General features: G+C 34.6%; 2 protein-coding genes across 21 annotated transcripts in view; one reads left to right on the plus strand and one right to left on the minus strand.

The window, feature by feature from the left end:
- Positions 1-21,581, plus strand: part of ACSS3 (acyl-CoA synthetase short chain family member 3) — a 357,152-nt gene extending 335,571 nt beyond the window's left edge. For 3 of the 4 annotated variants that reach the window (XR_009208841.1, XR_009208840.1, XR_009208839.1), the window contains 2 exons: positions 14,322-14,567; positions 16,810-21,581. The gene's annotated coding sequence lies outside the window, so the exon portion shown is untranslated. Of the gene's footprint in view, positions 1-14,321; positions 15,096-16,809 lie in introns of those variants that run through there. The other variant, XM_058424791.1, reaches the window with a different exon arrangement.
- PPFIA2 (PTPRF interacting protein alpha 2) overlaps positions 1-26,003 on the minus strand; it is a 497,171-nt gene that overhangs the window by 39,241 nt on the left and 431,927 nt on the right. For all 17 annotated transcript variants that reach the window (XM_058424785.1, XM_032170842.2, XM_058424778.1 and 14 more), the window contains one exon: positions 1,465-1,546. In XM_058424785.1, coding sequence (XP_058280768.1) covers positions 1,465-1,546 — 82 coding nt within the window. The remainder of the gene's footprint in view (positions 1-1,464; positions 1,547-26,003) is intronic.

A 26,003-nucleotide genomic window follows, 5' to 3' on the forward strand; every position in this document is an offset into this window, starting at 1 on the left:
GCCTACACAAAATTCTTAACAGGCTGTGCACTCAAGGAGGAGTGAAAGGAGATGAAGTTAAAGCTTTCATTCATTGGATCACTCAGCTCATTCATCTTGTTTATTCCATTTCATAATTTAAGTTGCATTAGGAATCACATTATAGGCAATTTCTGTGTACTCGGAATAGGTTTAATTAGCACAAACTTCACTGTCTGTCATCTCCTATCACCTTAAAGTCAGTAAATCTGTTTTTTTTTTCTTTTTATCTGAAGGATTTGTTCGTCGCTTGCCAAAACAGCAGCGAACTCTCTGTCAAACTGCAGCTCATTTTATCGGAGCAAAAACTGAACAAAGAACTGCTATCATTTCTGAGGTGTGATTTCTTAAGCATTTTGTCTTGTGATTGATTTTTTAAATATAGTAATTTTAAAGACATGGTTGAAAGAAGCAGCTGATCGCTAATATCTGATGGCTAATATGCTAAATTTCCCTGTCTGATGTGAAAGAATAAAGTAAAAGCAAAATACAGGCATTTTTCATTCAGTGCAAGAAAAAATACAAAGCATGTTTCTAGATCTATCTGTTTAAGTCTATTTTTAAAACTAAAATGGGCTTTAATGTTTCTTTATTGATTATTTATAATTTTATAATCCAAGACCATTTAAAACAACGTGTATAATTACCTCTGGCAGGCAAGGAAAGCCTGGATTCTTCTTTGCCCTGACACAGGCATATCCTAGCAGCTACTAGCAGCTCACATAGAGAACTGAATATAAGGGGCAGTGAACAGTACTGTTCAGTGACACAAAAGAGCCCTTTGTAGTCAAATATGTAGTTCCGTCAATGTCAAAGTCGGTTTCTGCTGCCTCCCACCCTGTTCAGATATTCCCTTATTTTTCCACAACACTATGTTGTACAGGAAATGCTGAAAATAGTTCTTCTTTTATTGTAGCATTCAGTTTGGACACAGAAGGGAATAAGGGGTAAGTCTTCTGTTTAATCCCAAGTGTCTAAACCTAGCCGGTCCCTAGGCTTTAGAGAATTAGGTTCAGGGACTAAATTACAGGCAAAGGAATGTCTCTCTGTAAATCTAGGTGATCTTACTATCTTGGATTACAGAAGTGCTGAATATGGAGAGGGTCTTCTCTGTAACCTGCTAATGAGGAAGGACCTTGGCCTAATGGATGTGAATGGATGTTTTCTTGCAACAATAAAATTTTGTTTCTTCTCTTGCTCTAGAAATGAAGAGGGTGTGATTTAGAGACACTTCCTTTTATCCCACCGCATGCTTTCTTCTACTACAGTCACAAAAAAGTGTCAGAGTAAAATCACAAATTAATTCCCTAGTAAGCAAATAGTCCCTTATGAGCAATTCCAGACTAAGGGGATGCTGTGATTTCAGAAACTTGCCTTTACCTGTCTCAAAAAAACTATCAACTTAGTAGTGATTGATTTAAGGGCCTCCTAGTTTCATTCTCTTACCTCTAGCCATGCAACCACAGTCGGCCCATCCCACTGGGCAAAAGGTAATCCCTTTCTCCGAGCTTCTTCAAGAAGTTCATGCCTGAAGTATATAGCAAAGATTATTAGGCAGGTATATGGAAAAATATGGCTGTGATTATTTTTAATGATAATATTTTAAAATAACCAATCATCCTTTACAAGATTTTTATGATACAATATAGAATAACAGAATTCCTTTTTCCTTTGAGTAACACACACACATCATCCATTGATTTTATTAGGAATGAGGCATTGACATAGAAAAGTAATTTTCCCCAACATTTATTCCTGAAAATTAGAACATTAAGTGCTAATGGAATTAGAAGTGGAATTATATTACCAGCAAATATCTTATCCCTTTAATGAGAAAATGGCCCAAATATTCATATTCAAGTATGCATTATGGGATCTAAATGTGGCTTCATCCATCTGCCCTGCTCTCCTTGCCTTACTATCTCCATGGCAAAGAAAATGCTTATATAGAGAGGCAGAAGATAAATTTGGTCCTTTTAGTCACATTCTAGTGATGTGGTTGATTTTAGTATGCCCTGTGGGTCCAGGGGTCTATCTTAGGAGTTAGTTATTTGTCTAGACTGTAAAACTACATCTCATTTGGAGAAAACTCCAAGGTAAATTGATTTCTAACACTCAAAAGCAATATAAGGTGTCAAATTCAATGGTGCACTTGTTTTTATCTATAATCACTACTGTTTTAATGAAATTAAAATATCGTAATAACAATAAATGGTTGTTTGGATAACAAAAAGATGCAAAAGAACCCTGAAAAATGCATCTATAATTTCACTGACCCTCTTACTGATTTTTAGAATTGACATCCACTTACAAAACCAATTTGAGATCACTCATTGTTGAGATAGTAGCTATGTGCTTTCATTGAAATTCAAATTGATATATACCTGGCCAGGCATATATTGGAAAATACATTCTCTTTACTTTAGTATGCCTTGATCTTACATACAGATGATAAAAACATGGTATAATAATTGCCTTATTTTGAATGTGTATGTTTTATGCTTAGGAATATTTTGTGAAAATCATTTATGAACTCCCAAATGGATAATTTGATTATTTTCTACTATTAATCAATTAGTTACTGTGGTAGACTATATTAATACATTAAGATATATAATGAATAAAATGCCTTTCAACACAGAGTTTTCTATGTTAGTAATAAATGCTACCAAAAATGCATTAAAAAAGGGGCAAAATACAAATTTAAGTTATAGTGGCTGAAGAGACACTAATCAACTGCTGTTTCATTTCAGGGGATAGAAGTGTTAAGTTCTGCATGTAAGCTATTCAGCACCCAGGAAAGGGAACAGCAATACCCCGTGCTCTGAATCTAAAAAAGTAGAGGCACTTCCTCACCTGGCTTGCTCTATCATCCTTCATTCCCTCAGGTCTCCCAGTGACATTCCTTTAGTGAAAACCAGTTTCAAATAGCTTAGCCTCACTGTGACAGATATATGTATAGAAATGGATTGAAGGATCAAAAACAAATAACCTATTAGGTTCTTATTGAACACCTGTTGTGGACTGAGACTTGTGTTTAGTGTGGAAAATAGATATGGGTCTAATTTCCCAGGATATCCCCTGTTAGATGGACAAAACAAACACATGAAACTGTCTGAAAACACAATACAATACAATATAACAGAATACAATACAATACAAAAGAGCTGCTAACATGAAAACTTGGTGATGTACCCTCTGAAGTATATCATTTTAGAAAAGGGGTTAATAGCCATTGAAGGTGTTGTGAAGGCATTGTGGCAATGGAGCTGGCTTTGAAGGGCAGGTAGGAAAGAGGTGGGGATGGAATTCCAAGCAGGAGAAGCACTAATGGGGAGGTATGGAACTTAACATGAAATATGTGGAAGAAAATTAGGGTAGGCCTTCGCAGAGTTAAAGCATGTTGTAAGAGTTTTAATGTTACATCCAATAGGGAAAGAGACACTTCTAGTTATGTCATAGGTTTGTGACATTAAAAGGGAAGAAATAAATTTACATTTACAATTAGTTTTTGCTTCACATAGTAAAAAAGCAAGTAAATATGCACTAATAACCTAAGGAGCATGTAACATTTTCAGAAGTGTATTATATGAGTTGTACAAAAGCTATTTTTAAACATTAGAATGCTTTCGTTTTGAAACTTCTGACTAGTTCCCTAATAAAAATCCCACTAGAAAGGCCAGAGTGATCCTGTTGAGTCTGATCATGTAACTTCTCTGTTCATAACTCTCCAATCACCTCCTGTCTCACTGGAAATAAAAGCCAAAACAGCTGCTACAATCTATCCTACCCGCGCCACCTCTCTGACTAAACTCCCACCTCAGGCAGCAACACTGGCCTCCTTGCTGTTCTTTGGAAACAACCCAGACCTCTTCCCTGCCTCAGGATCTTGGCAGCTCACCTGGAATGCTCTTCCCCTCTATGTCTACATGGCTAACTCTCTCAGCTACTTTAAGTCTTTACTCAAATGCCACCTGTTCTCTGAATGTCTCCTCTCCTACTCCCTGAAAACCCCACCTGAAAACTCCAATAAGGAATTTCTTATCCCCATTGTTTGCTTTATTTTTCTCCAAGGTATTGCCCTTCTAACATAATATATTATTTACTCCTCATTCTGTCATCTGCCAATAAAATGTAAGCTCAGGGAGGGTCTGTGTTTTCATATGCTCTGTTCAGAGATGAATTTGAAGTCTAGAACAAGGTCAGGCACAGAAGAGGTACTAAATAAATACTTGTAAATGTTAAACAAAATGCCAAACAGTGTTTATATTTAGGTGCTTCTTGTTTCAGTAAATTGTGTTTTATAATGTTTTGTTTTTGTCGTCCAAATAGCTTTTTCTATTTTACCTTATAACCATGTACAACATTTTATGTTTTAAAGAACAAATTTTTTTCTTGCATCTTACCTCCACTTGAGCTTTTATTTCCCACTTTCTCACAATAGTGTTGATTCTAGCTGATCCCAAGAGTCTGATCTGTTTGGGATTCCTGGTGAGAATTTGGTTAAGAGGCAACCCAATGTGCTCAAATAGTTCTGTTTTATGAACAGAAGTATTGATAACACAATTGTTTGGGAAATTATTGAGCAATCTGGCCACTGAAAGAGTTTTATTTTCTTGGGTTTTGTTTTGTTTAAATCACAAACTCTAATAACAGGATGACTTAAGTAACAGCAGTCTAAGAAAATGAGATAAGGGAGCTCAAATCCTTTGGTCTCCAACTGTTAGGGCGAAATCTCTAGCGTCTGTCTTAGGGCTGACATACTTGAGACTGGAAAAATGGATCAGATGGGAGGGATGGCTAGGTTTTACACCAGGACTGTGTACTACATGATGGTAACTCCAGATGTGCTTTTCCTTAACCTGAGAGAAGTATCAATTATGTAAAAAAGAACAGCATTGAAATTTCCAAAGCAACATTGCCTTGCATTATTATTTTTAATTATAAAATAATCAGCACTATACAAAATTTATAAGAGGCATATATCTAGGCATGTTGGCTTGAGAGAGAAGTAATGCTAGAAAAATAAAGCAATGTGGGCAATGCTATAATAGTTGGAAATAACTGAATTTAATACATGATGACATGCTAATATATTATTAAGGGTAGCACTAATTAGATAAGGGCATGCTTATTCTCATCAAGTTTTGGAATTACTGTCAGAAAAATAGTGATCTGAACTGTATAAGAAATCCTAAATGACAAACTGACTTGGCACAAACAAGTCTTTTGGATATACTACTGTTCTCCGTTCAACCTGTCAATGTACGGAAAGGGATTTAGTCTGGAATGGATTTTCTTTGTATCCAGAATTCAACTTTTTTTAAAGGTGAAGTGACAGTTCTTCCAGAAAAAGAATATGATCACTTACCCCAGTACAAATTTAACTCTGAAAATTACTCTTTCCCTGTTGGCCTGAAGAATAAGTTTAGTGTGTTTTTAAAAATAATTTCAGACAATCAAATATTTGACTATCTTTTCTCAAAGGGTCACTTGCACATCACTAAATTTCGGGGCATACATTTCAGGTTTAAGATTCAGAATATATTTTAGAGGACATCAGCTGTACTTCCTTTTAGAGGAAGTGTCAGGCATGGAGGTGTTATCACTTGTGTCAAAACACAAACAAGAAAAGTACTAATTGCAAGAAACAGTTATTTTGAATCAGTACAACTTCTGAATTATTGTGCCTTTTTAAGAAACACTTCAATAAAGAATGCTGTTAGTATCTTCCATAGGCCTCAGGTTCTCCTATTATTGATATCAATAAGTTACTGTGACTAGAAAGTGACATTTTAGGAGGCCCAGCATGTGGTGGGCACTCAGGTCTGTGAATAATTTGCAAGTCCATATCCAAATGTGCAGAGGGAAGCCTGCACTTGCTATGCCTGAACTGAAGACAGGAGCAAACAAAGGGTGTGCAATCAAGAAATGACTAGACTCAAAAATTTCTAGATAAAAGATCAATAGGGTCTAAAAAATGTATATAAATTAGAAGCATTGGCCAGGCTACAGATTTCCAACTTTTAATGCAGACTAATTAAGCAGGCGGGTACAACTTTGGTTAAATGACTAAATCCAGATGGAAATGCCTGGATTTTCATTCTTAGGTTTTAAGTTTCTCCTTAGCGATCGTAGTTGTGGTCTAATTGGTATACGAGTACAGTCTCTGGCTCCCATCTCTTGCATTTGCATGCCATCACATGCCTCCCTGCCTTATCTCCCCACATACTTTGTCATGATTTTCATGATTCAACAAAAATGCTTCCTTTCTACCTCCATCCTTCTCTTGCCCTGGAGGCAATATTTACCACTTTCATACATAGGCCCCATAGTACTAAGCAATTTTCTCTATAGTATCTTTTATGTTTTATTGAATTTCTTGGTTCACAAGTTGTGATCCCCGACTCCATGGGCTTGACAGCAGAGACTTTGTACGTTCTGTGTCTGAGCTGATCGGGGGTCAGTCATCTGATTTGTATAGACCTACTATGTGCCAACTTTTGCAGCAAGCAAAGAATAAAGCCAAGTGTATCTCTGACCTCAAAGACCATACATTCCAGTGAAGAAGGAAGATTTGTATAAACACATATACACATAAATAAACAAAATAAGTTGAGCCATTGATATGTGTTCTACAGGAGGTAAAATAGACTAAGGCAGTAAAGTAGGAAATGCTTATAGTGTTCTGGGGACATAGATGTCTATGATGAGGCAACATTTGAGTAGAAACATGTACGTTGAAAAGTGGCAGGGAGTAGGGGTATGGTGGGAATGTTTTAAGCAGAAACATAGTATAAAATTCCTATTAAAGGAGTGGAATTAAATGCTTGAGCAACTGATAAAAGCCAAGAAAGGCCAGTGTGACTGGAGTGAATTGAAGGACACAGGAGTCGGTGGTGGAGGAAGATGAAATTGGAGACGTAGACAAGAGAAAAGCAAGATCATGTTGGGCCTTGGGAGCTGAAGAGGAGTTTATTCTAAACACAATAAGAAGCCATCAGAGGGTTTAAGCACAAGAACATAAAATAATTTGTACATTATAAAGACATTTCTGGCTGTTGAGGATAGCACAGACTTGAGTCAGGCCGGAGTTGTCATCTAAGGATACAAGTTAGAAGGTCGTAACAAACCTGCGCATTGTGCACACGTACCCTAAAACTTAAAGTATAATAATAATAATTAAAAAAAAGAAGGTCGTTTCAATTTTCAAGCAGAAGATAATGGTTGCTTGGTCCTGAGCTGTGGCAGTAGAAATGGTGAGAGGTTATTGGAATAGGGATTCAGGCACACAGCATACATTCAATAAATCATAACTGAATGAATGAATGCATGCCAAATTAACTTCTTACCAGTTATGTGTTTTTTGTCTATGTACTTAATCTCTTTGAGACTTAATTTTCCCATATTTGAAGATGATTATAAATTGATCTCAATTTATAAGAACTAAATAAGATAATACTTACAAAAGCACCTAGCAGCCAATATGTATTCAATAGATACTAATTTCCGTTCTCCATTTTTTTTCTTATTTTCCCAAAGCAATTCATTGTATGTGCTACCATCAGATTAACCTCCTTAAAGTAAACATTTATTAGCTTACTATATAACTCAATAAACATTTATTAGCTTACTATATAACTCAATAAACATTTATTAGCTTACTATATAACTCAAATTTCTATAATGGCTTTTAATTTACTATTGAAAGAATGGCCTTTAAGGTCATTCTTGATCTGCCCCTAAATTGTTTTTCCAGATTTACCTACTGTATCTCTTCTCTCTAGCTACAATGGATACTCACCATTCTTTGCACTTTACCTCTTCTGTTCTACTGACTTTCTCTCCATTTGGAATGGCCCTTCCTCAATTCATACCATTCAAATTTTCTCTGTTCCTTGAGTGATGCCACTCATATCACGTGCAAGACTCTGGTAGGCAGTTCGCTGTATGTACACAGCCTTATTTCCTCTACACTATAATCTCCTGCAGGCATGAGCCATGTCTCAACTATTTAAAATTACTTATTAGACAATCCTTTCCATAAATAGCTATCCTATTGGCAACTATACTGGAATGATAAAACTTGAATTTGTTAGTGTTTATATTTGCAATTCTGAAAAATGAAATTCATTAGTTACTCAAAAAAGTCACAGACCATAGGGAACAGTATGTCTCCTCCTCATTCTTTCCACTGTGGATGGTTTATCCCTGTCAGTGAAAAGAGATTTTATTCACAGACCACTCACTTTAGCATGATATTCTGGGATGCCAATTTGTGGTATGACTGTTCAAATACCATACAGTACTGTCCCCTGTCACTCATGATGGCCATTTCATTCACCTTCTATTTGATGCCTGTCATTTTCCCCTTCATACTTTCTAATGTATCTTCCTTTACTTTCTATTGTCACTGCTACCACTGTTTTTTTCTCAGCCTTTAATTGGTCCTTCTCTCCAGGCTTCTTACACTGACATTAAAGAAAAAAAAAATCTTCCTGGAAGATAGACTTCATGGCAGAGTGGGTGAGAAAGTGGCTCCTAAAATCAAATTGCTTGAGCTTGATTCCTTTGCCTGTCCTTTTGGGCTGTGCATCCATAACAAGTCACTGTATTTTGCTGTGATTCAGCTTCCTCATGTGGAACACGAAGCTGATAACCCATCCAATAGGGTTTTTACAAAGGTTTCATAAGAAAATATGTGTAATATGATTACAAAAGTGTGTCACACAAAGGCAGTGGTCAATAAATGTGAGCTTCTTTCTTTCTGTTTTTTTTTTTTTTTTTTTGGCAGAGTTTTACTCTGTCTTCCAGGCTGCAGTGCAGTGGTGTGATCTCGGCTCACTGCAACCTCTGCCTTCCAGGTTCAAGCGATTGTCCTGCTTCAGCTTCCTGAGTAGCTGTGATTATAGGCACGTGCCACCACGCCTGGCCAAATTTTTGTATTTTTAGTAGAGATGGGGTTTCACCATGTTAGCCAGGGTGGTCTCAAACTCCTGGCCTCAAGTGATCTGCCCACATCAGCTTCCCAAAGTGCTGGCATTACTGACATGAGCCACTGTGCCTGGCCAGGTTTTATTTTAAATAATCATAGCACTGTCCTCTAAAGCCCCTTCAGGCTTTCCTCAAATGTCTAAAGGATTATTTTAAATCTTCATTACAAAGAGATTCCTGTTTAATCTTGATTTAATAATCTAATTACCTTTCCTTCTAACCAGAATTGAAAAGTACTTTCACAGTTTGTGCATTACCAATTCCACCTTTGCAAATACCATTTCCCAGAGCTGATAAGCTGATCGCTACTTTTTCAACTATCAACAACCTTGTGTTTACTTAAATCCTGGCTTCCCTTTTATATGAAATATTTTGTGATCAGCCCAATCTACAATTATCCTTTTCTCCTTTAAAACTGGGAAGCCTGTAGTGTCAATCTCACCCATAGAGATCATTGGTTACCACCATGTGCCTGGGGCCTCATCTCCAACCGGAGAGTAAAATCCTGGAAGTGAGAGTTTGTTTTTCAGCCATATCATGCATCTTTCTTTGGATGCTCTAGTCAAGAACATCTTTTCAACGACTGCTAAATTGTAATCCAAAAAACTCACAATGTTCACAATCACCTAGGATCCTTGATTATAGGGCATTCTTAAAGTATTCTATATTTTTATAACTTCCAACTGTTCATTGCATCTTAAAAAGAAATAAGAATTCTGCATCACAGTTACCCAGGTTGGCTGCAGAAAAGATTACAATGTTATATCTAACATTCAGAAAGACATTTTGTAGACTGACTGAATACTGCCAAAGCTTTTGTTTAAGCCCTCATCAATTGACAATGATGGTGATGGGCCCCTAGAATCTCTCTATCTCTCATTTGGTAACTTGTCCCTTCCAACCTCCACTGAGACCTTCCTAAACACAAATCTATTTGTAAGACTCACCTGCTTAAAAGTCTCCCCCACTGTCCTCAAAATAAAGGCCAAATATCTTCTACGAAGACCCTTCGCGATCTGGCTGTCTCCCTGGCCTTATCTGCTCAACCAACACTGAAATATTTGCTATTACCCAAATACCTCATTCTATTTTACCCCTCCATGTCTTGCTATATGCCCTTTTCTTCTGCCAAGAGCATCCTTCTTCACATCACCATCATAACAACTTTAACTTATCCTTCAGACACAACTCATGCTTTATTTTTTCTATTAAGATTCTAAGTCCTCTCCCAGGCAGAATTAACTCTCTCTTCTATGCAAATGCCATAACTTGTATCTGTTATACTTGTTCTTACTATACTTCCACTTAAAATTTAAAATGTAATCTAAATATAATTAAATAAATTGTATTACAATTTAATACAGTAAGTGCTATGATTGAGATACATCTAATGCGCTCTCCTGTTCATCTGAACCAGTTCATATTCTTATAAGATGAAATACAGTGGTTTGACAGAGCAAAGGTTCTGGATGCAGACAAATCAGGCTTTGGATCACACAAAACAATAACTAATGTGCATGTATCACTTACTACCTATGAAGCACTATCCTAAGTGTTTTTATGTGTATTAACTCTTAATTTTCATAATAATCCAATAAGATACATATTGACACACATTTGCAGATGAGAACACCGAAAAACAGAGGCCAGTTGGAGTCATGGAACCGTCGAGGTGCAGAATCAGAATTTGAACCCCAATAACCTGTCCACAGAGTCAGCTCTCTTAACCTCCATGCCATCTCTTAGCCAATTAACATTTCTGAAATTTTTCATAAATGAAAAATGAGGATAATAGTGCCTTCCTTATTGTAAGTGTAAAATAATATAATGGTCTCCTGCTTTTCTTTCTTTTCCTATGGTTCATTTGTTTTTAGAAGTGGCATACATTTATTTGACTTCCTGGTTAATACATAAGGTCTTTACCTTCTTATTGTCACAAATTTCAATCCTCAGCATTATAAAAGAACAAACGAACTGTGGCTTTTCTTTTCTTGTTATTCCCTAGTAATATCAGGTTGTACATCTTGGCCAGAGAAAAGTTAGCCTAGTTTAAATGAATGAGATAGAAAAGTTGAATTTGTTGCCATTCGTTTCATTTCAATTGATTTTGTAATAACCATACAAAATAATTCTCTGGTTGAAAAATTTACCTTCAGAGCTACTGATTTACTATGGCACATAACAAGTACTTACTGATAAAACCAGAAGAAATAAATATGTGGCTTGATAAGAATGAAGAATAAAATATAAGTCAAATAATGTGACAATGCAATATACTTAATTTTGCATCACAGAAAATAAATCTTCCTTACACAATGGTAGCAAGAAATGTACATAGACTTCACACTATTATTAATTGTAAAATGTATATTGTTTCACTAAAATTCAGTATTCAAGAGGGTAAATAGGATGTAACCTCCTCAAATTTCAACCAAACGATGGGCTTATTATTCAGAAATCCATACTTGATTAAGTTTGTGAAAACTAAAACTACGTATTTGAGAAGCTAGTTGAAATTCTGGTCAGCAAATGTGAACAAAGTATGGTGACAACTCAATTTTTTTTTTAACATCTGCAAGCTGAACATGTATATCTTAGTTAACATAATTATTCTAAACAGAAATATGTTACAAATTCCAATCAGCTGCTTCAGAAGATTGATTACCTAACTATACATATTTAGCTTCATAAAATTAAGAGTTTCAAATTCAACATTAAATTTGAGTTGATTTGAAAGCACAGCATACTGTTTGTGTATGTGCAAGTGCAAGTGTGTGTGCCTGTGTATCCTATTACTGCATATTTTCACATTCGGTGAAAATGTATGAAAATCCATGACACATTTAAATAGTGCTTTATTCAGATTCCAGTTAAACATGCTAGGCTGTTTACATTTCAAATAATTTCATTACATTGAAACTAAAATTCATTCATATTTAAACCGCTTATCTTTAAGCTTCTCTGAAATATAGGGCATAGTCTCAGGAAAGAAATGTATTTGTGAATTGAGTTGGGAGTTATGTAATCTCCTTCCTTACTGTATTTTGAATTTAAGTATTTTCAAAGCCATTAAAAAGGTATAAATACCCTCCTGACACACACACATACACACAAATATGATTGAATCATACAATTATTTATGCTGTTATTGAAAATGAGAGGGGCTTATATTACTCCCCATTAAACAATTTCACTTTTGCAAGACACCATAGTCTGTACTTTCCAGTCACTTCCTAATAGTAATTGGATAGTAATTGGGGACCTACTGGAGAATATTGTAATTCTTCAGATTATATGAATACCATTTAGATTAGATTGCTCTAGTGTTTCATCTAATTTTAAGCCCCCTTTTACTCAGTTTGGAAGTTTATAGTTTGTATGCTTCTGAAGGTACAGATATTCTCTCATAGTGTGTGGGAGACAAGTAGATAATAATATTAGTAAGTACAAAGAATATGTCAGTCACTCAGGGGCATGTAGCAAATAAGTGGGGAAGATGGAATTTAAACTCTATCTTCTGATTCCTAATTCAGTGTTGTTTGCTCCTCACATCTTCCTATGTCATCTTCACTACGTTGTACTATCTTCCCTGATATATTATCCAAAGCTCTCTTTTAGTAATTGTACTAGGGAAATGGTGTCAAGGTCCTAAAAAGTTCAAGGAGCACGTGTAAGACAATAAGAAACTGAACTGTAGAATGAAGTCCATTATATCAGTTTCTTACAGTCCATTAATAAAAATGCATCATTCATTCATTGTTTTTCAATATTTCATTCAATAAGGACTCAGGGGAATTAACTTTTATTTCTTGAAATTATTTTCCTCAGAAAAATTAAAAATCATTAGAAAACAGAAGACAGAATTTATATGATGACATGAAAACTGTGCTTTAAAACTCAATGTCTATAATATTCGTTATTTTCAAAAAGAGCTTACGATATTCATTTGGCCAACATGGTTGATGAGTACTCTAACCAAAACCTGCCTTGCATTCTTAAGAACACCTTACTAGAGCTTTCCTTAATTCCTCAATATTGTAAAATATCCTGACTGAAGCAAATACTACATCACTAAATCATTTTGGCAATGGCAACTGTAACTTAAAATTATATTAAAAATAATATAAACCTTACTAGTTAATGAAGTAATATTACGAAGTACAAGAATTTGTATTGGCATACAAAATATTTATATAGCCAACTAGTAATATATTTAATAGTTTCCTGGATAATTGTATCTCATTGTAGTCATTTTATTGATAAAAAAATAACACTGCTTTAAATTTAAAAGCAATACCTTCTTCTCAGTCCAAAGTGTTGCAATGAGCTCACTATGTTACAAATGCAGTAGTCTACACCAGTGTAAATATTATTCCTATTTTATTTTACTTTTTTACTTTGAAGTCAAATTTGTGTTAGGAATAGATACTCAAATTTTAGCTCAAAGAAAAGGATTTAAAATTTGAAGCCATTATCTGAGTAATTCAGGTTTTTAAAGCTTTAGAAATCAACCAGTAGTACAGGAAACAATGGGAACAACACACATTCAACCAAAACCAAGGATTATTCTTGGCTCTCTATACGTAAAAGCTCTGCAGGGAAGAACAGCATTTAACCCTTTTCAGATATGTGCCGTTCTATTCGTTGATAAATAAGTTTGTCTCTTGAACATAACACAGGTGGAGCATTAAGAAAGGTAGAGGCGGCCCGGCGTGGTGGCTCACGCCTGTAGTCCCAGCACTTTGGGAGGCCGAGGCGGGCGGATCACGAGGTCAGAAGATCGAGACCATCCTGACTAACACGGTGAAACCCCGTCTCTACTAAAAATACAAAAATTAGCCATGCCTGGTGGTGGGCGCCTGTAGTCCCAGCTACTCGGGAGGCTGAGGCAGGAGAATGGCGTGAACCCGGGAGGCGGAGCTTGCAGTGAGCCGAGATCACACTGCTGGACTCCAGCCTGGGCAACAGAGCAAGACTCCGTCTCAAAAAAAACCAAAAAAACAAACAAAAAAAAAAAACAAAAAAAGAAAGAAAGGTAGAGGCAATTCAGACAGGCAGCACAATCAGTAGTATCTGAGTGGTCTCAAAGTATGACTTAAGCCTGGCTGCTTGCCACATTGACCCTTTAGGGAATTACTTGAAAAGCAGGGTGAAGGCAGTCTAGAATGTCTTTTGACATGTGTATAATAAAACTGAAGAAATGCAAGTGCCCGAAAGCTCACATAATTAATTAAAATGTGAACATTTCTCTGAACCAATGATTCCTTTTACTGTGTGGAAATAAATACACTTCATGATTTTCATTTCAGGTCAGAGGCAGTGCAGCTTGTGTTACAACTCAAAAGAGTAATACTTTGAAAAAAGAAAAAAAAAGATGGCGCTGAAAATAAACATGTTCAGCAGCCATTGTGATTCAACTTACCCAGATGTGCTTTTCATGAGATGGAGAAGGACGGATGGAAAAGAAAAGCACACAAATGTTAATGGATACAGTTCAATCCAAAGAAAACCATGGAATAAAACAAGAGCATTATTTAAGATGTGAGAAAGCTCAGGTATGAGAAAGACATGGTGCCATTTTGTATTTCATCATGACACACATACTCACTGCGTCGAAAAGCATAGTCAGGCTGAGGGTAGTTCTAATAGTTGACCAATAAGTCTATGTCTTGAGTATGAGCCACTCTGAAACATGCATGACCACATTTTCCCAGCCTCGAGTACATCCCAGGAGGAAATCAAGGAATCTTGGTAAAGGACATTCTTTACCTCAGGCTACTTCCATGCTATTTTACCAGTAGAAACAATAACTTATTAATCAGCACTTAGATTTTTATATAGCTTTATAAGCCTACTGCTAAGTCCCAAGAAAAAAGAACAGCAGACATTAGAATGGGCAGCAACTTGAAGTGAAGAAAGTCCTTCCTAGTTTGAGGATCTGAAAATCTAGATTCTATTTCTCATATACAATTTGGTCAAAATTATTAGCAGATTCTGATCTTCAATTTCCTCAACATAATCCCTAGCAATAGAAATGTGTAAAGTCCATTCCAGATCCGTAAAGTTATTATTCCAACCAATGCTGTAATAATAATTACTATTTTGGTAAATATGTATGGCTAGTAATCAGAACATAAGAAAGTGTAAAAATGTTCTATTCCTCTTCTTCTGTGGCCATATTATTTCCTCCTCTATTTGACTGGCAAAATAAACATCAAGTTTGTGCCTACTGTGGCTGTTTCAGTAGGAGAAATATTTAATTATTTGAATAGGTGTTTATAAATGCTGTTTTGGGGAAAAATCCATAAATTATATTGGTTCAGCAATATTACCAGAAATCATCACTAAAACGACACTGATACACATATAGCTTTTGAAGAACCCACTTGCTCCCTGGATGTAGTAGAGGCATTGAGAAAATATGGAAGTTAAATAATTCAACAAAAATCCATGAGAGTATTGTTTTAAAAATATATTACAAGCATAATCGCCTAATTATTAAAAAATAAAATTGTTACTACAACTCACAAAACATGTTCAATATAACAAAATAGAAAGCAGAAATTCCTATGTCAGAAATTAGGCAAGTTAGAGCATCTTCTTTTTTATCGCACAATTATTATAAAGAAAAGATTGATGTGCAATGGAACACCCTGCACATGCCTCCTCTCAAGGCATTCATTCAGAGAAACCGTGTACTTTTTATTAAATCGGCACTTTGAAAAAATGCACATTTTTGGCTTTAACTCCACAGCATCTGTGGCAAGCTCCTTAAATTTTCACATAAACAAAAACATAAATGTTCATAAACACTGGCACTACACTGTCCCAAGAAATTTATCATATTTTTCACATCATACACCCCACAGAAATAAAATTAAGACCAAAAGGAAATAGTTTTTAGATGTTTAAAGTGGTTTTCTTGTCAACATACCTGTGAACTCTATGATGAGCTCTGAAAAAATAGGCAATTTCTGAGCTTTCCAGGAAAATTGCCAAAAGCATTTGGGACTAGTTATCACCATGGACAACATAATCTTTCTGAGCCTACTAGCTAGCTAAGAATCACTTCCCTATAAAACAAGTTGATTAAATTTGCACGTAGTGAAGCATTAATATTTATTAGCTGTTCCTTGATCATTTTTTAAAATAGAAAACTTACACAGTATAAATACCTTAAAATATAAAATATAAGATAACATATGAAAATAAACAGAAAACACAAATTTAAAAGATACTGCTCAAAAAGCATTGCACAAATTTCTAATATTTTTGTTATCAATTTGTATAAATTATCTGATTTCTCATAGTTTTTATGAGTTTCTTCTCTTCCATAGTAAATAAAGTTAAGAACAATTTCAAGCAGCTATATCACTTTAGAATGTTAAGAATTTCACCTCATGACTTTCAAACAAATGTGTTCTGCAAAAGACAAAAATCTATAGTTATGAATGACCCATATTTTGTGCTAATATATTATAAACTTCATATAGGAGGTAATATATATTTGCAGAGAATTTTTTTCTGATTAATTTTTCGTATTGTAAATATTGATACAGTCTTTCCTACAGATATTTATTTATAGTAGCATACAGCCTCATTATTTTTCTCTCCATGTCAGGAGTGTCCAGGCTATGTTAATAGTAAGAGAGATTCTGTCAAGAATAAATATTCTTCAGTGAAAGGCCATTGTGAGTAATTGGCAAATAAGTTTTAATTAACATGAAAAAATAGGTTATGTTACCATCTAATGAATGAGATCAGATCCAATTATTGACATTATGTTTTCCTTGCCAGCATCAGCATATACCCAGTCAGGAGACGAAGAAATGACCAGCAAACATACGTCTTATATTTCAAAATGAGAGCCTTCAACTTTTCAGTTTCCTCACCTTGATCTTCCAGATCTCCTACAATTGAATGAACCTTCTTCTGTTATAAACTAGTCAATTCTGGATTGAAAACTTCAAATAAGAAACAATTCATTAAATGAGTTGTATGTTTGGAATATAATTGACTCTTGCTTTGTAAGGTTCAAGTTGGTGATTCAGAAATATTTTTAATCAGTTATTAACACCAAATTGAGTAGTTAATGGCTTGTAACTGAAATGGAAAAGTAAAATAAATAAAGATTTTTTTTAATAGGTGAAAGTTGAGAATGTTTAAATGCTGATGGGGAAAAAAAAGACAGGAGCAGAAGTCGAAAGCAAGGGGAAATTCCGCATAAAATGACTAAGAAAATGGAAAGGGATGATCTGAGTAGAAGAATAGCCTAGTTTTCTACAATAAGACAGATGGGGCAAGTGTTAGTGTATACTTGGCATCAAGAAATTCAGGGCACTTGGATGGTTTCTCTCTCTCTGTCTCTCTAAGCTAGAATGTAAACTCATCAGCAGAAGATACAAGTTTGAGGAGAGTGGAGGTCTCTAACAAGAGTTTCAGAGAGTAGAACAACACTAATGAAAGAAAACTCTTGGGATTACTAGGCAGTGCTTAATTTCACAATGAAACTATTTCTAATTTCTCTGCTGTAATTTTCTCCAACAGCACAGATGTGCCAAAATGTACACATGGAGAAAGAAAATTCATCGTTGGGTGTGGTTGTTATATGTGGATGTGACCAAATGAAAGTGGAGTGAAGAAATTTAACAAATTTTGAGGGTGTTGAAATTAGGGACGTGATTTAAGCTAAACAAGGAGAGAGGGGAAAACAGAAAGGGGATAATACACTGGGAAAGGATAGAGGTTAAATAAAGATGATAGAAGAAAAAGTTCATAAAGCAAGATCAAAGGTGGGAAGACTGTGATTAGCAAGAAATGAGATGCTTTAATTGGTAAGTTTGAAAAAAGCATGATTTGTGGTGATGACAAGATTCAGAATAGGACCATGAAGAGTGTCTGACTTGGGGTAGTGAACAACATTGGAAGCAATAAAGTTGTAAAACCAAAAGGTTAGTTTGTGAATGGGTGATCTATGTGGATATCAGAGCATACCAGGGTGACGTCAAGAACTGCTTAAAATTCCTACTTAAAGACAGATGATGGGGCCTTTAAAGATAAATATTTAAGCATGTTTCTAGTGATTCTTATAAATGAAAGAAATGGTTCAGAAGTTTAAATGTGGTTCATCATCACATTAAAAATAACTTTTCTGTAAGTTAATATTGACTTCAAATAACGAAAGTATTTGAGACTACTTAAAGGAGTTTAAGAAATCTTTATTGCTCTAAGAATTTTGTTATTCATCTGCCTAGCAAACTGAATACAGTTAAGCCTCAAATTAAAATTTCAATTATGGAGAATCTGAACTAAAGATATTTAATTTTATGTTTGTGTATGTGTGTACAAAAATATACTTAACACACACACACACACACACATATATATATAAAGTCTTTTTGTATTGAACATTTTATCTGTAAAATCCTGGCAAGAGAAAGACTATACGTAATTATTGCCCTTCTTAGAAGTGTGGAGACGAGACATTTGCTTCAGGAATGGCTCATTTGAAATAACTATGGGAAGAAACTAAATCTCCAAAGATCTTATAAAAAATACTATATAAAGCTTATATGGGATTTTATATTAACAGGAACAGACATGGAAAATTCTAGATTAAGACGTCAGCATTATATTTAAATATACTTTAATTTGATTTTTTTCATTTAAAAAGCCATAATTATTCTTGCTATTAGACACTCTCTTGTAAGTTTTACTGGAATGAATAATTTAGATTGATTCAAGCACATATTTAAATTCCTTACATGGCTTATTTATTAGGGAACATTAGTATTATTATATCTTATTATATCAAACATTGGAACATTATGTGTGGCTAATTATATCAGAAAAAGTCAATTTTATAAAACAGCTACGTCTTGTGTTTTGAAATCCTCCCCATCCCCACTCTTTAAAAGCATGACTGGTTTGAATACATTTGTTGCTCATTTTTAAGGATAGGGTAGGGTCAGATAAGAAAATAATTATTCTCTAGAGGAAAAAATATGCTACCCTTTCCAGAGTATAAAGAGACTGGGGAATTCTTCATTCACTCCCTATATAGACCATTAAAAGTTATATAGGATATTCTAAGTGCAGTTGAGATTGGAGTACATATTCTTTAAATCACAGCCCTATTCTTAGATACTAAATAATTCCAAGGAAAACTGGGCTCTGGAGTTCTACATTTTTGTATAACACAGTGCCTGGAAAGCTATATTTCTTGATGCATAAAAGAAAATAGCAGTTTTTACATTAAAGGCTTTGTGAAAAATATTAGAGATAGTGCATGTAAAATGCATAGAACAGTGCATTGCCTAGCACATTACAACTATGTGATTATTATGTAGATATTACATATAAAATAGATAATGTCATTAGCATGCAAAGGATGAGGAAAAAAAATGAAGCAGAATATATGCACACAAGGAGGTAAGAGTAATCAGGAACAAAACAAATAGATATTAGGTATATCAAGACCATGAAGTGTAAGATGGGAAGCAGAGAGAGATAAAGCTGGTGAGATACACAGGGAGCAGATAATGTAGGGATTTATGGACTACATAAAGCCATTTGAAATTAATCCTAGGGCTGTTAGGGAGTGATTGAGGGGTTTTAGGCAGCTAAAAAATAAGATTTAGATAGGTCTCTTTAGCTTAAGCGTGACTAATGGATTATAGGAAGGCAAGACTAGAAGTAGAAAGACTATTGTAGTATGACGGCTTGAGCTGGTAAGAAGAAAATCAACAGATTTGAGAGATTTTTTTAGAAAATGCAATTGACTACATTTGGTAATAGTACATGGACGTGTGTAGAGGAAGAATTAGGACAAGGGAGAATAGGAGCAAAGAAGAAATCCAGGTTTCAGGTTTGGTCACCTGGGTAGAAATCACTGCCCTAGCTACTATTACATTTTCTCGGGTTTTCTTCTTTATCCTAGACTTCTTTCCTTATCCAGCTTCTGTTTATGCATTCAATTATTTGAGAAATGTATTTTAAATACTTACAATATGCCAGCATCTATATGTTAAAAATTCAAAGATTCTCCTCTATTCAGTTCTCTTCTGAATTTTATAGAGGATCACAGAATCTCAGGGCAGGGGCAATTTAAAAAGCAGGTAGTTCAAACTCTCAGCCAAAAGTTGAATCCTCCATGCAATAATCCTATTATGTACGTATGCCTGTCAGGTCTATATTAGACATAATTATGGTGAACAATTCCCTTTCCAGGTGGTCAATTTTTTCTTCCTACCTCTGTGATTGCTAATAATTCTCGTATAGTCAGCTCAATTTATCTGTAGTAACCCCTGACTTCTGGCCCAAGGTCTTATCACAAGGCCATAAAGAACACGTTTGGTTGTTCATTCTCTTGGCAGCATCTATATCTTTGTTCTGTATATACCACATATTCCTATTTCTACCAGTCTTTGAAGACATGGCTTTGTGTCATCTCACTAGTATGGTCATGTTCCTCTGAACATATGCTGATTTTAATACATCCACTTTAAGTATCTTTCCCAGAAATGAACACAATACCCAGCTACAATCTGGTAAGTGCATCGAATTTTGACCCTGTTACTGCTTTTACGGATATTAAAAAGCATTAAATTATTTGTCAGGCATTGCTCATTTGCCTACCTTGTAGAAAGTTTTTTCTTAGGAGCTACAGGTAAATTATATATGTTCCCCTATATAGAAGAAATCAATAAGTATAGTCCTAAAGCTGGCTGCAGGATTATAAAAATTCCCCTATAAAATTTCATCTTGTCAGATTTGGATGCCTCTGTAAAAATCATCCTTAAGCATATTCTTTATCTAAAAACTGAACTATGCCTTCTAGCTTCGCACTTTGACAAATCTGATGTTCTTATTTAAATCTTGTGTGAAAGTGCTGGGTTATGCCACCTTCTGTTTCACTTAGTCATCATCAATTCATTTGTGAAGCCCCTTTGGTTATTTGTCTTTAGCTGGGAGAATGTCTTGTAAATAAGAACATTAGGGTGACTGAGTTTTTGGCACTTTTCTCATTCTTTACAAAGACTTTAAAAAGTGATCATGAACGCTGAAATACTTAATTGCAATAATTAGTTTTCATGTACATCTCTCTACAAGCTCTTTGAAGAACAGAACTATCTAATTCAAAAATCAGTAATTTAAAACATTTCTTGGGACATACTGAGCAAAAGAATGAAAAGTTATCATTTTCATGTTTTATTAATATTAATCCAGGATTTACATCAATTAAGATAAATGATATGAATTTATTTAGAAAATAACATTATCTTCTAGTATATGTAACTATCTTGATTTTAATTTTCATTTACTAATTTTTATTTTACTCTTTCCAGATCAAAAATATTTCTCCTGGCAGAAATTATGGAGCCAGCACAGGGCTTCTGTTCTACTCACTTTGTTAATATATTAACATTGCACTGCTGGCTCAAAACAGCAACTCTATTCCTTTTGTGCTGTTTTCCTTCCTCTAAATAGATCAAATATATCTAAATATATCTAAAACAGAACACTTTGGTTTTCCTTAGCTTTCTTTTTACCAACAAATTTCAGTGCATTCTGACCCTTATCCTTTGGATATTATTATTACTTACGTTCAGGGAATTCTTATTATTGTCCTTGGTTGAAGGTAGGTAGGGCTATGCATGATCACATGGCAAAGGAACAGCAGCTCTATTTTAGTGAAAACAGAGAAGACAGGCTTCTGGAGTTCCAAGTAGGAAACTGGGACACATTTTTCCAGAGAAATTTTGAAAGCATTGGTTTTAGGTTCTAAAATGTTGTATACTATTATATTCATTGAATTAGTTGCCGAGGAATTTTCCCGCAGTAATTGTGTCTGTACTAAATAAACCCTCGACTAAAATAAACAAACTGATCCAAGCACAAATATCTGTTCCAAACTAGGCCATAAAAGGATTTCATCTAAGGACTTTATTTTTGGAATGGGATGAAGGAGAATATATGTGTTTGTGACAAGGCTGCGAAAATCTCTCATGATCTCTTGTTGTCAAAGTTTTGGGAATATCTTGGCTCTATTGTTTCTGGAATCTGTGTGATATCCTGGCTCTGCTGTTTCTGTAATCTGTGAGATAATCTAATACCATGCAAGTGAATCCTTCTTTTTACTTTACCTACCCAGAGACAGTTCCTACTGCAGGCCTACAAAACAAATTTTTGTGGGGGAAGCACAGACTTTTACTTTTTGTGTATATAGAATATTTATATGGGAAAATGTACTCAGAGCTTCTAACACATCTTACAAATTAAGTTCTGGAATACAGTTCATTTATAAGTTTAATTTGGCATATAGGCACTTAACGAATATGTATTAAATGAAAGAATATTGTGGAGTTTATGTGATACCTTTACATATATATTTTTTCCATATCATTTATTTTGCTTACAGATATGTACACTCTGAACCTGCCAAATGCCAAAGATTAAAAGTGCAGTCTCAAAACACATTAAAGATTACACACTGAAGGAGACCCTCAGGATTGTGATGGGAATAAATTTAGTAAATCTACAGAGCTTAACTTTTATGTCTTTGATATTCTAACACAAACATGTATTGGTAGTGATTAAGTGTGACTGCTTTGCTCTAAGGATAAACTGCTTCTCGGGAGAGGATGCTGCTGATAGCTGAGTCGGTGTTAATTTCATTTTAATGATATTGAAAAATTAATTCACATATGAAATCTATTTTCCTTTAGCCATGTTATCCACTCAGAATACATAGAAAAGTCTAACATATAATAATATATTATCTATATTGTAACTAAAGATTGAAAATGATAAATTAGTCAGTATATTAACGTTCGTATGATATCTTTCAACTTAAGTTACAAAATAGAGAAGATTCCAGCATGGATATATGCTTTACTAAAAAATTATATAATGTTAAGAGGCAAGAGAAAACATTAGCAGATAAAGAATTAGGCTAAATATTTCATCATTTATATTGCTGGAGATAAACAACAATTCAATGGATATTCTGTCAATTTTAATATGTTCACTGCCTATTCAGGACGGTCTTGAGAATTAAAGAGGTGAATTACTGTTGAAACAGACATCCTCATCTTTAATCCCAGAAGTTTCTATAAGACTAAGCTTCTTGGAATCAAAATTGAGTGTAGAAATGTGAATCCTCTAGAGTAACAGTTGTCAGATAGTCCAGCATAACAAGTCTTCAGTTTGAAAGTATAAAGTAGAAAAATGAAACAAAACATTTGAATAGACACCTACTTACGGCATTTCTGAACACCAAAGATAAAGCAAAAATAAATAAATAAAACAGAGAGAGAGAGAGAGAGAGAGAGAGAGGAAAAAGAAATCCTGCATGCTATATACAAAAGAATGGCAATCAATTGATCATTAGCTAACTAGAAGCAAGAAGAGCCATAACTTCAAAGTTCTGAGGACAAATTATTTTTAACCAATGGTTCTATGTTTTGGGCAATTATCAACTGATGTTAGGTGTAAAATATATTTTCAGGTCTCTAATGATTTAAGGAATTTGCCACTTGCCCTATCATCACATTTCTAGAGATGCTGACATGTGAAACTGACAACTAAATATATTACAGGGGAGAAAAGTAAGAAATTTAATGAGATATATAATAAAATATAATTAACACTGATGATTCAAAACTTGCTTAAGCAAGAATGTTGATGACATTACATTTTATTAATTCCCTTGTAAGCTCATAGTTCTTGATTCTAAAGTAACAAATTTATCAAATTATACCATAAATGTTATTTTTAATATTATGTGGGGCTTATACCTGTGGAACTTGAAAGTCTGTGACTAACCAAGTCTTTCTGTGTCAGGTAGATTTAACTATTTGGAGCTTCCAGTTATGCTTTTTTTCCCACTATTTACCTAAGCCATGTTCTACCAGCTTTATTGGAAATATGGCTGACAGTTTGATTTCTAATTGACTATTTTGTCAGTCAACAAATAAATTCTGAACTTAGGCAAAGAAGACAGTTTCTATTTATTGTGCCCTAAAATACTCAAATATAGTCTCTAAGTACAATTTTGTGAGTTGAACCTTACTCAGAAAAACAGGAATTTTGGGGCGCCGGCCCATGTAGGTTTTAAATCTTAAGGGACCATCTATCATTCCATACAGTGTGATTGTAGCTCACTGTAACCTCGAATTCATGGGCTCAAGCAATCCTCCTGTCTCAGCCTTAGGAGTAGCTAGGCTACATGCACATGCCATCATGCCTGTCTAATGTATTTTTATTTTTTGTAAAAACAGAGTCTCACTCTGTTGCCCAGGCTGGGTCTCAAATGCCTAGGCTTGAGCAGTTCTCCCACCTCAGCCTGCCAAAGTGCTGGGATTACAGGCATGAGTCACCATTACTGGCCTGTGTGGTTGGCTTTAACTGGCTATCCTGAACTTCGAAGCTTTTAGGTTAAAACATAGGCTAGAGAGCTAAGAATGGAAAATACATTCTTAAATGTGAGGGTGAAAGGTATAAAAGAAAAGGGGTGAAATTTTCAGGTCTGGTTGTTCTAAATGTAATAGCAAAAGAGAAGATATTTTTGTTAAATAAGAAGAGGTGCCTGGAGTTCAAAGAAATCCAACAGAGAGCGATGGATAAGATCTCAGAGAGTCATGGCATCCCCAAATGAAGTCCACATTGAATAAACTATGAAGAATTATAATATTAATACTGAAACTAAATATTGAGAATAAGTGACTCACCCCTTAAATGTCAGGAGCCTACAGAGAAACTGCTCAAATTTTAAAAGGGAAAACCAAGAAAATTACTGTGAAGCATTCAAAGAATTACTAGCTGAGTTTTAGTTTGACACAATTATTATAGGTTAACTATACTCTACATAAACCTGCTGGAGAAATTTATGGAATTGATGCCTTAAAGAAAAGTACAGCAAAGATGAGGCATAGTAAAGGCAAACTAGGTAGACCAACAACAGATTGACTTTAGGCCGAGGTTACATGTTACTCTGATGAAACAACAACAGCAACTGTTTAATAATTCTCAGGAAGGTAAAGATGGACAAGACAAGATTTTCATGACTAGTGGGTGGTTTGGCAGATTCAATATTGTTGATTTCCTATTTCTCATAATAAGACAATCGAGAGAAATATAAGCAAAACTAATGTCTGGACCAGAAAGCAAAGAAAAAGTAGAATTAAAGTAGGAAAACAAATCTTGTAAGTTGTTGTAACCTATGTGTGCTAAATTTACTGGATGGTAAGTGTGCCTCAAATTAAACCTTTGTTTAGGACTGCCAAGTTACAAATTTCTGAACTTTGCAAAAATTTGGAATGTCTTAAATGCTGCTCTCTGAAAGTAACTCCCCCATATGGCTTTTTAAAAAATGTACCATAATTAACTCCTCTAGAGATTTCTCCCAATTAAATTTAAAGTTACAGACTGTCAATTCTAAATAGCTGCTATCCTAGCAAATTTGAAAATAAGATATTGTCTAGTTCTGGCTATCCTCGCAAAGACTAATGAATCTCTGCTATGAATTATGGGATAGTGAGCATAGCTCTGTTAAGTACTAAGTCTTGGAAACACCATTTTTGCCAGTCCAATGGATAGAATTTAGAAACGACTGATAGGATAGCACAGGTTGCAACTGTGTACGTACAATCTATAGTGTTCAACATTATGAAAAATGTTGCTTCATTTATTGTTTTTATTTATTTTTAAATAAAATTTACTTAAAATTATTTTTCATCTTGATAGAAGACTAGCAAACATGAAATCGGAACACAGAAAAGAGTGTAACTCATTAAAGTGCACTGAAAGAGGATACGGTTTCTTTAAAAAGAAAGAAAATTGGAATTGTTTAAATGAAATTTTAAACACTTGGAAAAATCCACGAATAGGCTGTCAAAATTTAATAATATTAATAATTAACGACATAAAATTCAATAGAAATAAATTTTGAAACCATGTAATTTAAAAGTAAATTGTCTATCTCTAATAAA

This window comes from Hylobates moloch, unplaced genomic scaffold, assembly GCF_009828535.3.
Source record: "Hylobates moloch isolate HMO894 unplaced genomic scaffold, HMol_V3 SCAFFOLD_12, whole genome shotgun sequence".
In the NCBI taxonomy this organism is placed as follows: domain Eukaryota; kingdom Metazoa; phylum Chordata; class Mammalia; order Primates; family Hylobatidae; genus Hylobates; species Hylobates moloch.